This window comes from Alternaria ethzedia (assembly GCF_023757985.1).
Source record: "Alternaria ethzedia strain BMP 0044 chromosome Unknown scaffold_8, whole genome shotgun sequence".
NCBI classification, from domain to species: domain Eukaryota; kingdom Fungi; phylum Ascomycota; class Dothideomycetes; order Pleosporales; family Pleosporaceae; genus Alternaria; species Alternaria ethzedia.
Genome location: NW_026056201.1, coordinates 784,776 through 797,374, shown reverse-complemented (window position 1 = coordinate 797,374; position 12,599 = coordinate 784,776). Strand labels below are relative to the sequence as shown.

At 53.0% G+C, this 12,599-nt stretch overlaps 5 protein-coding genes across 5 annotated transcripts; 3 read left to right on the top strand and 2 right to left on the bottom strand.

The window, feature by feature from the left end:
• Positions 1-2,256: 2,256 nt before the first annotated feature.
• Positions 2,257-4,506, top strand: J4E87_004471 (uncharacterized protein; the record flags this gene model as incomplete). Its single annotated transcript, XM_049376092.1, has 2 exons — positions 2,257-2,883; positions 2,932-4,506. 2 exons carry the CDS (start codon positions 2,257-2,259, stop codon positions 4,504-4,506), a joined length of 2,202 nt encoding a protein of 733 aa, XP_049234301.1.
• Positions 4,507-4,971: 465 nt separating this feature from the next.
• Positions 4,972-5,769, top strand: J4E87_004470 (uncharacterized protein; the record flags this gene model as incomplete). Its single annotated transcript, XM_049376091.1, has 2 exons — positions 4,972-5,003; positions 5,052-5,769. 2 exons carry the CDS (start codon positions 4,972-4,974, stop codon positions 5,767-5,769), a joined length of 750 nt encoding a protein of 249 aa, XP_049234300.1.
• A 539-nt stretch (positions 5,770-6,308) lies between these two features.
• On the top strand, positions 6,309-7,047 carry J4E87_004469 (uncharacterized protein; the record flags this gene model as incomplete). The annotated part of the gene is made up of 2 exons (XM_049376090.1): positions 6,309-6,340; positions 6,387-7,047. 2 exons carry the CDS (start codon positions 6,309-6,311, stop codon positions 7,045-7,047), a joined length of 693 nt encoding a protein of 230 aa, XP_049234299.1.
• A 306-nt stretch (positions 7,048-7,353) lies between these two features.
• Positions 7,354-8,614, bottom strand: J4E87_004468 (uncharacterized protein; the record flags this gene model as incomplete). The annotated part of the gene is made up of 3 exons (XM_049376089.1): positions 7,354-7,764; positions 7,817-8,378; positions 8,433-8,614. The coding sequence occupies 3 exons, from the start codon at positions 8,612-8,614 to the stop codon at positions 7,354-7,356; spliced, it is 1,155 nt and encodes a 384-aa protein (XP_049234298.1).
• A 756-nt stretch (positions 8,615-9,370) lies between these two features.
• J4E87_004467 (uncharacterized protein) lies at positions 9,371-12,072 on the bottom strand (the record flags this gene model as incomplete). The annotated part of the gene is made up of 3 exons (XM_049376088.1): positions 9,371-10,165; positions 10,218-10,502; positions 10,963-12,072. 3 exons carry the CDS (start codon positions 12,070-12,072, stop codon positions 9,371-9,373), a joined length of 2,190 nt encoding a protein of 729 aa, XP_049234297.1.
• Positions 12,073-12,599: the final 527 nt, after the last annotated feature.

The window sequence follows — 12,599 nt, the reverse complement described above, 5'->3', positions numbered from 1 at the left end:
GCAAGTACGTACCCTCTTCATTCCCAATTCATGTCCCCAGCACCACTGGCCTTCCTTGTTGGTCGTATAGCCGATACCTCATCGTCATCGCGGAGTCGCGGACATCGGTCATACCCGAGAACGTGGGCGTCGGGATGTGGTCTTTGCGAACAAGCAAATCTGAAACCCGCGTAACTCGAAACTGCCGTGACACGCCCCCTTGCTTTGTCACACGGGAACCCTTCGTCACCCACACCGAGACCAGACCCTCGGCACCCTGCTATACGGCGAAGGATTCTATACGCTCATCACACCACAGCGCCATGCATTGTTGCTGACTTAATTGATTCACAGGGGCTCCAAGTTTCTAAAAGCCTGGATGCAGCATCTAGAAGACCACGCCGATCTCAGGTATCCGAACTTGGCGGACGTCTACGTGGACCAAGAAAACGGCGGATGAGGGGTCTAAGCAAGCGAGGCTGTAACACATGCGCTGTCACGGGCTCCCAAACAAACAATGTCGGAGTTGTGGTTCGCTACTACATGTTGGAGTGGTGTGGGGAGGACATGGTCTCAGCGCTATGGTTTGGTTCGCAAGCGAAGCGCGATACTGCAGCCATGGTATGCGGCGTGATTTTAGCTGCAGTAGTCCCGCGTCAAAGTCGCGAGTCGAGACAGCTCGCGCCAAAACACCTACATACGCCGAATGTCATCGCCAAAGTGGCATGCGGCATGAGACTACGGTGGTAAGACGGCGAAGCAGGGCTTGCATGCGATTACTTATATGCGCAAAAGAGAAACGAGAAGGGCCAGAAGAGCACGCAGAACAGACAGCGAGTAATGCGCTCATTCTCTCAAACTCTTTATGCTGAACGGTGTCGTGCAGGATAAAGTGTGTGTGGTGGCGAGTCGTGACCATCAATACATGGCGCAATACTATCGAGCAATCAGCGCAGGCCGGAAACTTCATCAAAACGGCGCCCAGCGCTTGCGACGTCGCTTCTGTCAACGTCTTTCGAGACCCTTCGGCTACTGTCGACCAGCCTCCCCTATTAATCATGTTTACATCAACGTACATCGTCAACAGGTAACGCGTGCAGTAGAGTACCAAACAGTCGTGATAGACGGTGTGGTGTGGGCCAGAGTAATCAGCTCCAATCAGGCCGTCGTCGGAGTTAGTCCGCGGACAGCCTCAAACGCGTTAATGCAGGCTGGAGCAAGGATTCCTGTTAGTCTGCACGGCCGAGGGTCCATGACATGACATGCGTCCTGGCGACCCCATGTCTTCTTGCGCTCAGACCTGACGCGACAAGAGGAGGGTTCGTGGAACGCCTCGGTCAGTGCTGCAAGCCGCTATTTGTAGACGCAGAAGGATTAGCTCTGCGACGGCTTTACTGGGATTTGAGATGGCGGTTCTGGACGAGTGGTAAGTTTGAGAGGCCGACAGGGAAGCTGAGGTCCAAGACGTGTTAGCCGCATGTTTCAGAAGGGCTGAAGAGGACAGTGGCCGAGCGCGCCTGCGCGTGCCGTGCTGCAGCCAACGAACGTATCGATTGCAACAGTCCGCTTTGGCGAAAACATGCAGCTGTACTGGACGCAAAACCCCACAGCCCCATCGCCAACAACCTGCACGTCGTTCGTTCGCGCAGTGGTCCGACTTGTTGGCCTCTCATGCAACGCTTGTGCAGCAGCGATCAGGCCTTTATTTGTTGCTGCAGCCCCCCAGCCCCCGTTGTGTTGTGGTCAAAGGTAATGCCGGTCATACTGCTTGATTCGCAAATGCGCCATCAATAATAGCCTCCTCCTTCCCGCCGCGCCCCCCATCCGACTGACCCTCCCCACTCTATTGGCACCCTTGTCCAAAGGGTACATGACGCTCTCGGTCTGATACATAGACCCTAAGAGCGCCGCCCCCCGTTCTTTTGCTGCTCTTCTCGTTACGTCGTCTGTGGCACGTCTCTCTATTGTTTAACCTCGTCGCTCCTTCTGATCGAGTTCGCTTCTTTCGAGTCTTGGGGGCTATCGTTGTTAATTCCTTATTGCCTATTCTTGCCTTGCATCTATTTTCGGAGGAGGAACGTTTGCCGCGCTTGTCGCTCCGGTCCGCCCTTGCTTTGCTTCTTACCCATCAATTGCTTTCGCGACATCGGTGATGGTAGTCGAGATCCTCACGCTCGCTGGGTCATCCCGGTAAACCTCGCCTAAGCGCAATTTCCAGAACTCGTCCGCAGAAGCGCATTCGCCAACACTCGGAATCCAAAACATCGCAGCATCCATATGCTTCAAAGAGAAGGCTTTGTCGTCGCCGATATGAGTGCGTCGACGCCCTCACCCTCGCCTCTGGAGCGCTCCAGCTGGAAGGCTGAGGCTATCAGAAGAGGGAACTTAAAAATTAGCGGGCCGATCCCTATTACCGAGGATGTGCCGTTGAATGAAGAGGAAGAGAAGGAGTACGCGGCAAATGGCGCGCTGGACCGGACACTGCAGACGCAGGACGCGCCAGAAGAGCAGTATGAAAGGCCGCAAACCCCGCCAAGACCACTTCAGTCTCCTCCGCCTGTGCCTGAACAGCATATGTCAGCCTTGCGATCAAATCCCGTGGGAGAGCAGCAGCCGCAGCGCGATTCGGCTGTTCCCGAGCGCCCGATTTCTTCGAGATCCCCACCCAGAGTGCGACACTTGGACGAAGTACAGCGCGAAAGCATTGTGCCATCGACTTCGATCGCTTCCCCGTCGCCGTTTCGCTCGACGCCAGAGAGCGCCGGTAAAGCTGCGCAGAAGAAGAATAAGCGCAAGAGCGGCCTCAGAAATGTTTTCCGCAAGATGTTCGGGCGAAAAGGCCCGGACCGAGCGGACGATCTGGAAGAAGAGCCAATGCAGCGTGGCCACAGCTACCACCATAGTGTAAGTTTTTCTAGACCAGCGTGACGAATGAACTCTGACGAAGACTAGGACACTACCATGCTGAGATCAACACCACCAAGAGAACCAAGGACACCCCCGTCCAATCCTCGGATATCTGATCTGCCAGTGGAGGAGCTACAGCCATTACATCCGCTAGGCCAACATCTCCCGTACCCTATGAACGTGAACGCGCCGCCGGCAAGTCCGCCGAAAGAGTACCTTACATTCGATACGGACAGGCCGGATCTCGGTCGCCGAAGAGCCACGCTGCCCACTGTACCAAGTGCCATTACTCATCGACACAGTTTCGACGAGCCTCGGGAAAAGCTGGCAGCGTGGGACGAACAGGCTGAAGAAGATGAGATGTCTCCCGGTATCGGTATCGCACTGTCCAGCCCGACTCAAACAGTAACGTCCAAACACGACAGACGGAGATCAAGAAGTGCAGATGCTCTTCACAATCTCGCAAAAGAGCGCGCCTCGACGGAGAGAGGCAGGAGTGCGGAGATCAAGTTCTGGAGGGAGAGCTACATGTCCGGCAGCATCTATAGTAGACCGCAAACAGCGAAGACTGTAGAGACGGTCCGCACCGTGCCGATGCAAGAGCCCATGATCCGAGAACCAGACAACGAGTCGTTCAACGAGATGAGCGCGACGCTCGTTCAAGCGGACGAATCGCAGACCGCGACGCCGATTACGGAAGAGCCAAACCGCGAGCAAGAACGTAGTGTTCAGCCCCCAGTCTCAGCCTTCAACTTCGGTGACCTGAAGAATGCGTTGTTCGGACCCAAAGAGGAAACCATCCCAGAATCACCGCAAGTCCGAAGCATCTCGCCGCCGCCTCCGCCACCAGCGAAGAGCCAACATCGCATACCCATCGAGGATCGCGTTCAAGATCTTGAATCCAGGTACTCCAATCTCGAAACACTCACCCGCCGGATGTCATCCCGTAACAACCGGCAAACCATCATCCTCGAAAATGCACCGCGCAACCTGCGATCAAGGAACCGGAGTTCGTCTGCATCTGCATCGCGCTCTCACTCAAGATCAGCACCGAGCATTCATCAAGAGCTCATTGTCCAATCAAGTAGTGAGACCCTTGAGCCTGAGCCTGCGCCTGGTTCTCCAACGCTTGCCGCACCTCCCGTTCCCCACACTGGAAGTAACGAGGAGACTGCACGAGCTCTGCGGAACGTCTATGAGGCGCTCAGACATGAGAGGAGCGCGAGGAAGGCCTTGGAACAGCAGGTTCGCACTCTGCAGCACGATGTGTCGGACCTGCATGCCCTGGTGAACAAGCTCATCGTTTCGGCGACTGCTACATCACCATCGTATCCTACTCCTTCGCCCGACACCTTGATCATCTCGCGTGAAGGCGATCAGCGGATAAGCTGCTCCACACCGCGCGCTCCAGCGCACGACCGGAACGTCGTCTACGGCCAGCAGAGCCACGACAGGAACCAGCGCTGGGCCAACGACGACGCGAGCGTCTACTCTGAGGACCTGGCCCGCAAGCCGAGCTACGACGACGTCTCGCCAGAAGTCTGGGCCACGCCGAAGGAAGAAGGGTTCGATGGGAGTGGGTTCTTCCATGGCGACGACCGGGTAGGAGCGTATGCTTGAGGGCTTTTAGGTCGCTTGATGCGGTCTTGAGACGTGGAACGATCGGTAAGGTTTTCTTTCCTTCTGGATACGGCCGGGCATGGCATGACCTTTTGGACGTTTGTAAGATACCCAGCGTGCGCGTTGTTATGGCGCGCGCTTCTGTCGTTGAGCGATTTATTATTTCTTGTGTCTATTGTTTGGTTTAGCGAGCGAGCGTATTGAAATGCATCCATTATCGATCAATAATGTAATGTTCGTCCGTTGTATGCGCGATGGTTGCAGTGTTGCAGCTGGGGAGGTATAAACAGTGTGACGACGCTTCCTGGGAGTTGTGGAAGGTGCGACCTTCTCTCACTCCAGAACATGTGGCCCACTCCGGAGGAATGTGCAGGGAACACTTCACCTTGCGCAGAAACGAACCATCTCTCCAACATCACAACATCAGCCTGCACGCAGCAGTCGAGCGACGGACCATTCACTACGATGCAAAAAGGGTTCGAAGACGAGGTCGCCTTGTAAGTGCAGTGTGGAGTAGCATGAATCAGCAAAATAACAATGCGCAGTGCGAACGGAAACATGATCACTGTCAAAGTTGGTGAAGCTGACCAGGATGTGTTCATGCTTCCTGAAGATCGCCTTCGTGCCTCGTCCGAGTTCATCGATGCAGCGATGAGGGGACCATGGAAAGAATCGCAAGAGCGCATGGTTTCGTTACCCAACTTCGACAGAAAATTGTTTGCCGTCTACCTCCAGTGGCTTCTCACAGGCGTTGTCCACAGTCGACAACGCGGTGATGATCCGTTATCAGCCTTGTTGCAAGAGCTCGTGAAGCTACCTGAACTGTTCAACCTGGGTCATTATTTACTCGACACCGACTTTAGGGATGCTCTAAATGACAGCCTCATGCAATGCGTAATCGAACTACAGGGTAGATCGGCTGTATTCTCTCCAAGCTATGGATCGAAGTTCTACCAGAACGTACCAGATGGGTCGCCAACCAGAAAACTCATCACAGACATCATTGTATGGGGCAATCGCGGCGCCGCACTCCGAGCATTGCCTGCAAAAATCGACACCATGGAACCGGACTTGATCATGGACCTCCTCCTGGCTGTCACTGGAAGATATGTGTCTCTGAAGCCAGACAAGTACCCGTTCGACAAGTGGCAGACTAGCTGCAAGTACCACTGTCACGGCGACGAGAAGGTCTGCTATAGGCAGAAAGCTAGCACGTATGTCACGTCTTTTACTGGTGACTTGACCGCGGCTGAACGAGAATAGGTCATTGATTGGGGGAACGAAGCGCACAGCGCCCGATGACGCCGATTCATCAGACGCAAAGCGACGAGCTTGAGGATGGACTGTATGTGGTGTGAACTTGCGTCAGGATTACACGACCTGCTTCGACTGATGAGGCTCTGTGCGAGACTGGATGCCTAGTGTGGGTGGTATGGAAGGAGAAGAATGCCGCACGCATCATGACACATGAGAGAGAACTCGGGAGATATGCTGCACCCGTTTTGAAGATGCAGATGTGCACATATCTATGAACTCCTACTGATAGTAAGATATGGCCCACCATTCAAGTGTGATGGTGAGGTGAGAGAAGCCGGTTGCTCTTTCCATTCTTCACGAGCGTCTGTGTACAACACGTCATCCACCTCACGTGGCTGCCTCATTCCGTATCTCACCTTTTCCAGTACCAGAGCTTTTCCAAACTCTCTCGGAACTTTCGTCTTACATCACCACTTTCTGCCCTTGCACACGTCATTAGTGCATTTCCGTTGCCTCGCTCGCACGCGCAGTGCTTTACGGCCACGATGCCGCTTTACCCTGAGAGCAAATTGCTATGGTAAGTACGATGTGCGCCTTTCGTGAACGCTACTAACATTAAACAGCATGGGGACCCAGGTCGTCAGCATCAGCGTTGGCAAAAAACCCGACCACGAAGATTTCACGGTTCACGAGTGGCTCATCCGAGAATCATCAACCCTAATCCATGCGACCTTGCTATCGGATCAAAGCGAACGCAAAGAACGAACGATCTCTCTCCCGGACTACAAGCCGAAAGACTTCAAGATCTACATGCAATGGCTCTACACCGAACGCGTCCTCATGGAATCCGGGCTCGACGATGAAGCACAGATGGATGCCAGCTGTCAGAGTTTGATCAAGGGCTACCTTCTTGGTTGTCACCTCGGCGACGAGATGTACAGAGACACAATAATGGATTTCTTACTCGAATGGAATTACCAAATATGTACCAGTTACCGCCATCGGCCGATCTTTGAAAGCGTCAAAACCGTGTTCGACAGCACAGAGCTCGGCGATCCACTTCGAAAATTCATGGTAGACTTCACTGTCTGGAACGCAAGCCATGATTTCTGGGTCAAGAACTATGAGGACTTTCCCGATCACTTCGTCGCAATGGTTTCGATCGGTCACTCTTTCCGCTCTCACTACGGCGGCGATCCTCCCATCTCCTCCGTGAAGAAGAGACCTTGCTTGTACCACTGCCATACAGATGAGACTTGCTACACGAAGAGGTTGGACAGGTAAAATAACCATTCCTCCTTCTAATTTCATTTCCTAATATGTATGGACAGAATTGGAAGCGAAACCTCCTTTCCCTTCTTAGAGGAGGACATCTAGTCTCGGAAGTGAACACCCTACTAGAGATTGCTCTAGAGTGCGGAGGGAGAAGAAGGCCGGCAACAACTCGTTATTTCAGCAGAGTTTCCTATGAGGTTTTTCAGAATTACATTAACAATTATGTACCTAAAAGACTCGCTGATACGCTTGTAACACATCAAATTCATTCATCAGACATTCCACACATATCGTACATCATCATTCACACTTCCCTTAGTTAACATGAGGAATATAAGTAGGACCCCTACCCGCCTCAAACGCAGGCCCAGCAGGTCCATCAACGTAAGCAGTGTCGTGGTCGGAAACATAAGTGGCAGGAGGATTGGCAACATAAGCGCTGTCCCTCATGCTCTCGCTGTACCTAGCCTCCTTGACAACCTCAGGCCTCTGGTTATCCTTGCGGCCAAAGCTCCAGGCGCCAAGCAGAACAAGGGCGAAAATACCGAGGTCGCATAGCTCGCCGAAGATGATGAAGAGGAAGGCGAGGGCTTGGTTGGTGGTGCGCGAGTAGTTGTTTGTGTTGCGGTAGATGAGGACGAGCTGCGCGATGGAGAAGGCGTTGCGGACCCAGACGATGGGGGTGACGAGCATGACGAAGCGGGTGAGGGCAGACTTGGAGCGGTTCTAGGGTACGTCAGTATATGGTCGTGCGCAGTAGGGAAGGGAGTGAACTTACACCGACAACACCGTTCTTCTTGATACCGATCCAGCAGAGGATCGCCTCAAGCGTCGCACTAGTCGACGCAGCGATGACAGTGGCTACGTAGACAACGTACAGTGTCCTCACCATGTAATCAACAGCAATCAGACTCGGGTACGCCAACGCCGAGTTTCCACTACCGCGACGAGCAAGACCAACAGCCCAGCTAGCAAAGCCAAGAGCAAGGATAGCCAACATCCAGAAGCCGTTCAGAGCCCAAGACAGCACACCAGGCTCCTTGATGCCAGTGCCGTTATTCTGGACGTGGTTGGCGTGGATCCAGATGGCGCCGACGATGCAGGCGTTCATGATGATCATGGCGCCTTGATAGGTGAAGGAGAGGATGGAGATGATCTTTCCATACTTGATGGAGTCGTTGTTGCCGAAGGGCTCCGTGTATTGGGGGTAGGCGTAGGCGGAGGTGATGTAGAAGGGGGAGGGGAGGCGGGATTGGAGGGCCACGATGGAGGATTGCGCGGCGTAAGCGATCATCAGGGTGGTGAGACCGGTGATGAGGAAGAGTTGTGTGCCAGTGGAACTGTTGTGTGTTAGTTGACTTGGCATTGTATAGAAGGGGCATGGATTAGTGTACCTGTGTCTGTTCAGAGTTGACCTGTTAAACTTCTTGAATGTACGGGGACGTCCAGGGCCTCCAACGAGCTGGCGACCGAACAACGCAAGAGCGGCCAGGATAAGGATGATGGAGCCGCCTGCTGTAACGACATGAAGGGCGAAAATTGCCTGGACGGTGCTGGTGGTGTTGGTAATGGCCATTGTGCGTGTTCGGTGGATGTGCAGGACAGCACCCTTGTGAATTAAGTGATGAGATTGATTACTATACTGATGATATTCCTCCAACATGCCAACACGAGGGTCTTTATCATATCATTCAAACCTATGCGGTCATACCTCACAAGCCCAGACCATGACGATGCCTTGCGACGAACTGCTGTCAAACTTTACCAACGTTGACGCGCATCGAGACCAACAGTTCTCTGGCCTGGAATTAGCCATGTGACTAACCGTGGCCTCCACGAAGATCGTGCAATGAAAGGGTTCGGTGCGAGTCGCGACGTTGAAATGAGCTTGGGTGAATGACGTTTAGCGGCGCGCGGAGAGTAACGGAATGACGTCGCGCGTCGCTAGCAGAAGCAACATGGCCGTCGCAGCCGGTTGCTTTTTCGTTTTGCGTGAACGGTTATTTGAGATATTTGGCTTGGACCGCCGAAGATCGTCGCAGTCATGGTAGTGCCATCGTGGAGGTGTGAGCGCGGGAGATGTGTTCGCTGGCGTGATGATCTGCCCAGGGGTGTTCTTGTTTGTGGGCTCGACGGTGACGCGCTAGCGGTCGGAACATGATGTGCCATTGCCAAGTGGGCTCTGCAACAGGATTTTTCGAGACTTTCAAGAACACGACGATGATAATGAAAGCGGTCGCGCATCGAACGCACGAGGATCGAGCCGAGGTCAGGAAGGAAGTGAATCAGGATGGATCACGGACTGGATGATGGCTCTTCATCTCGCAGTTCATCAATCGCTTTTCCCAACCCCCACAACCCTCCCACTGCCTCGGAGTCCCAGCTCTTCAGGCGTCATGAACCTCCGCACGGCCTCAATGTCGTTTCCGCCCCAAGCACCCTTCCCGCTGCTGCGCTTTCCGTGTTGTGCTGTTTCATACTCATCTTTGTGCCATCCACACCCAAATATGCAAAACATGCACACGACAACGAACAATGCCATGACTGCGAGGATGAAGATGAACAGAGACCAGATACCGGAACTAAGCCATGTTACGAAGGACGCAGAAGCCGAGTTGACAACATGAGTCGCTGTACCCTTCTTGCCATTGTCGTCCCAATCATGGAACCACATTGCCGTTTTTTGTATGCGCTTGCCTTTTATGCTTGACTGTGAGCGTGGGATGAGTGTAGCGCGGATAATCTCGTATGCGCTTGCTGGGTCACCAGCGGATAGCAGGGGACGCTGCAGAAGGACGAGTTCCAGGATTTTCTGCTCTTTCCTGTCCATAACGATTGTGAGATCCGGAGAAGTCAGATCAGTCCACAATTGCATGATATCGAAGTGCAACACCAATGCATTGGAGTCTTTGACGTGGCGCAGGGAGTAGGCGTATGAAGCGCCAAAGTAAGCGCCGCCAAGGTTGTCGAGTTGATCAGATGCGACGAGCTTGCCGAGATCATCTTTCGATATGTCCAACAAGACTTGGTTAACGTACACTTTCGGTAGAATCTTGGAGTCTCCTAAAAGCGGGGCATTGTTGATGCTTAGATGCGCTGAGTCGTAGGGAAGGGAGATGTTCAGAAGCTGGGGCACGTTAGCGCGTGATCTGGTCTCTTTGAGAGTAGGGATGATTTACTAGAGCGTTGTCGTCTTTTCTCTGAGCCCATGGCGCATCGTTGCCTTTTGATGTGTCTTGGTATAGGAAAGGGCACCCAACACATGGGATCTTGGCAATCACGTTGTAGCCCTCCGCAACTGTCGTAATTTCCGGTGCGACTTCAGCAGCTCCGCACCGCGCAAACGCGAGAATCGCAGCGAGAGGTGCTATCCGAAATATCATGATGAGAGGTAGGATGATGAATTGTAGTAGGGTCATCCGTGTTGACACGTTTGAGGTTATGTGGCTGGGTCTGTATGTAAGCTGGAGGCGGGTGGGGCGGCTTCCATGGGTCATGTGAAGTCGCGAGCTAGCGTGTTTGGAATACGAGATGCAGCACTCACATCGCTCCCAGTCTTCACAGAAGTAAGACTCTGTTTGCCAATCAAATTTGCAGCAGCATTGGGATATGAGGTTCTGTGTCAGGCATGAATTTGAAGAACCAATGTACAGCACAATTCGTTTCTTGTGCATCAGAGGTACCTTGTATTTATTCACATCATGTATAGCCCAAAATCAACCATTTATGCGCTCAGCCCGGTAACGACCCAATCACTCTACGCCAGGCATCTGTTCCTTCGATGCCCAGCTCTATCGGTTTTCGATGTTGTGTAGAATCCTATCCAGTCTCCTGGCAATCAACGCCATTCTCTCTCATCAACAACCCCATGATTTCGTTGTCATCATCACCGTCGTATATACCATACTGCGCTCCTTCAAGTACTTTACTGGGAGCCTCCAAATAATCTTCTGCCACCTCGTCTACTGTATCGACGAACTCAGCTTCAATCCTCTTCGACAAAGCGTCTCGGATCGTCTTACACGCGGAAAGAGCCTCATTTGCTTCTTTGTCTTCCAGATGTTCTTCGATATCGGCGAGCTTCTTGAGGATTTGGGCGCGGTTTGTGGTCGGACTTTGTAGCCCAAGTCTAGGATCCAGCGTCAAGTGACTGGCAACCGCTAGAGCGCCAATCTCGATGATCTGTCTGCTTCGTGCAAGTTCATCAGGTCGTGTCATATGCCGAATGACCGGGTTATCCGAGCGAACTGCAGCATCTATCACGCCGGCACTGTTGTGACCAGTGCCATGTTTCAGATCCCGGCGATCTCTCATCTCGTTCAGCGGCGTGCCGATAGGAGTAGAAAACATGTCGGCGACGAATGTATCGTTGTACGTATAGTACGGTATGCTTGTTGGATTGAGTGGCCTTCCTCTCGGTGCCGGACCTTGACTCACACTCCTTCCATGTTGGAAGTGCGCGGCATGCCTTCTCTTGTGTTCTGGTGTAGCTGATCTCGCACGCGGTGCTTGGAGCCGAACGAAAGTGGGATTGGTGATGCTGTTGGCTGTGGCAATGCGATCTGTATCGCCAGTGCTCAAAGACCGACGACGACCATAGCCTTGCGATGGCTGTTCTGAGTGGAGGTAGGCATGGTTTGTTTGAGATCGCATAGGCCGAGGACGATCGTTGAGGTCTGGATCATCAGTTGTTGTTGGGAAGGCTCGTTGCAGATCTAGCGGGTAGGGATGGGGTGTACTTGGTCCGGGAGTCGGGTATGCCGCAGCGTTTTGGCCGAAGTCGTAATTCGAGAAGTCGGGAGTCGAAGTTGTGGAGGTGTTTGATGAGTCAACAGCTGCAAAGGCGCCGTCTCCATATGTAAGACCAAAGTCATCGAGTATATCGCTGTTGTTCGTCGAGAAGATAGGCTGTTCTGAGCCACATGGTCCGAATAGTTCGTTAAAGTCGGCTTGAGAGAGCTGTTGCTCCTCGTCCATGGATGGAAGGAACAGATCGGCGGCTGGGTGACTGAGTGGCGTGTTTGGCTGAGACATTCTGTAGGTTCCCAGTAGGATTGCAACAATGAGTAAAGCGCGTAATGTTACCGAGATCCGTGGCTCTGTCGATACGGGAAGGATGTTACACAGAAAATGGGAGGCTGCGTAAACGATGTCCAGATATAATTACTGTTTAGTCCTTCCGCTGGCCTGAGCTGAAACAGGTAGACGCGGTGAGTTTGGTGAGCATAGATGGTGGCGCTGGAGTAGGCCAATGGCCGGATGCCTACGTTGAGTACGTGGTCGATAGGCAAACATCGCTCCTGTGCATACAGTCAGTGCTCAGACTCGTTTTGCGTAATCCTTGGCCATCTTGTCATGAGAGGATTATTTGCTGTGATGGGAAGTAGAGAATTAGTTGCGACATGCTCGAGACATTTGTCAGAAGTTGATTTCGTCAGTCAGCTGCACTGCGCGTCCACTGTCTCGCAACAGTGTTGCAGATTCGAGGCGCATCTGAAGGCTCTGTATGAGAGACAATTCACTGATTGTCTCTTTTAATTTTACGCCCTTTGTTGTCAAAG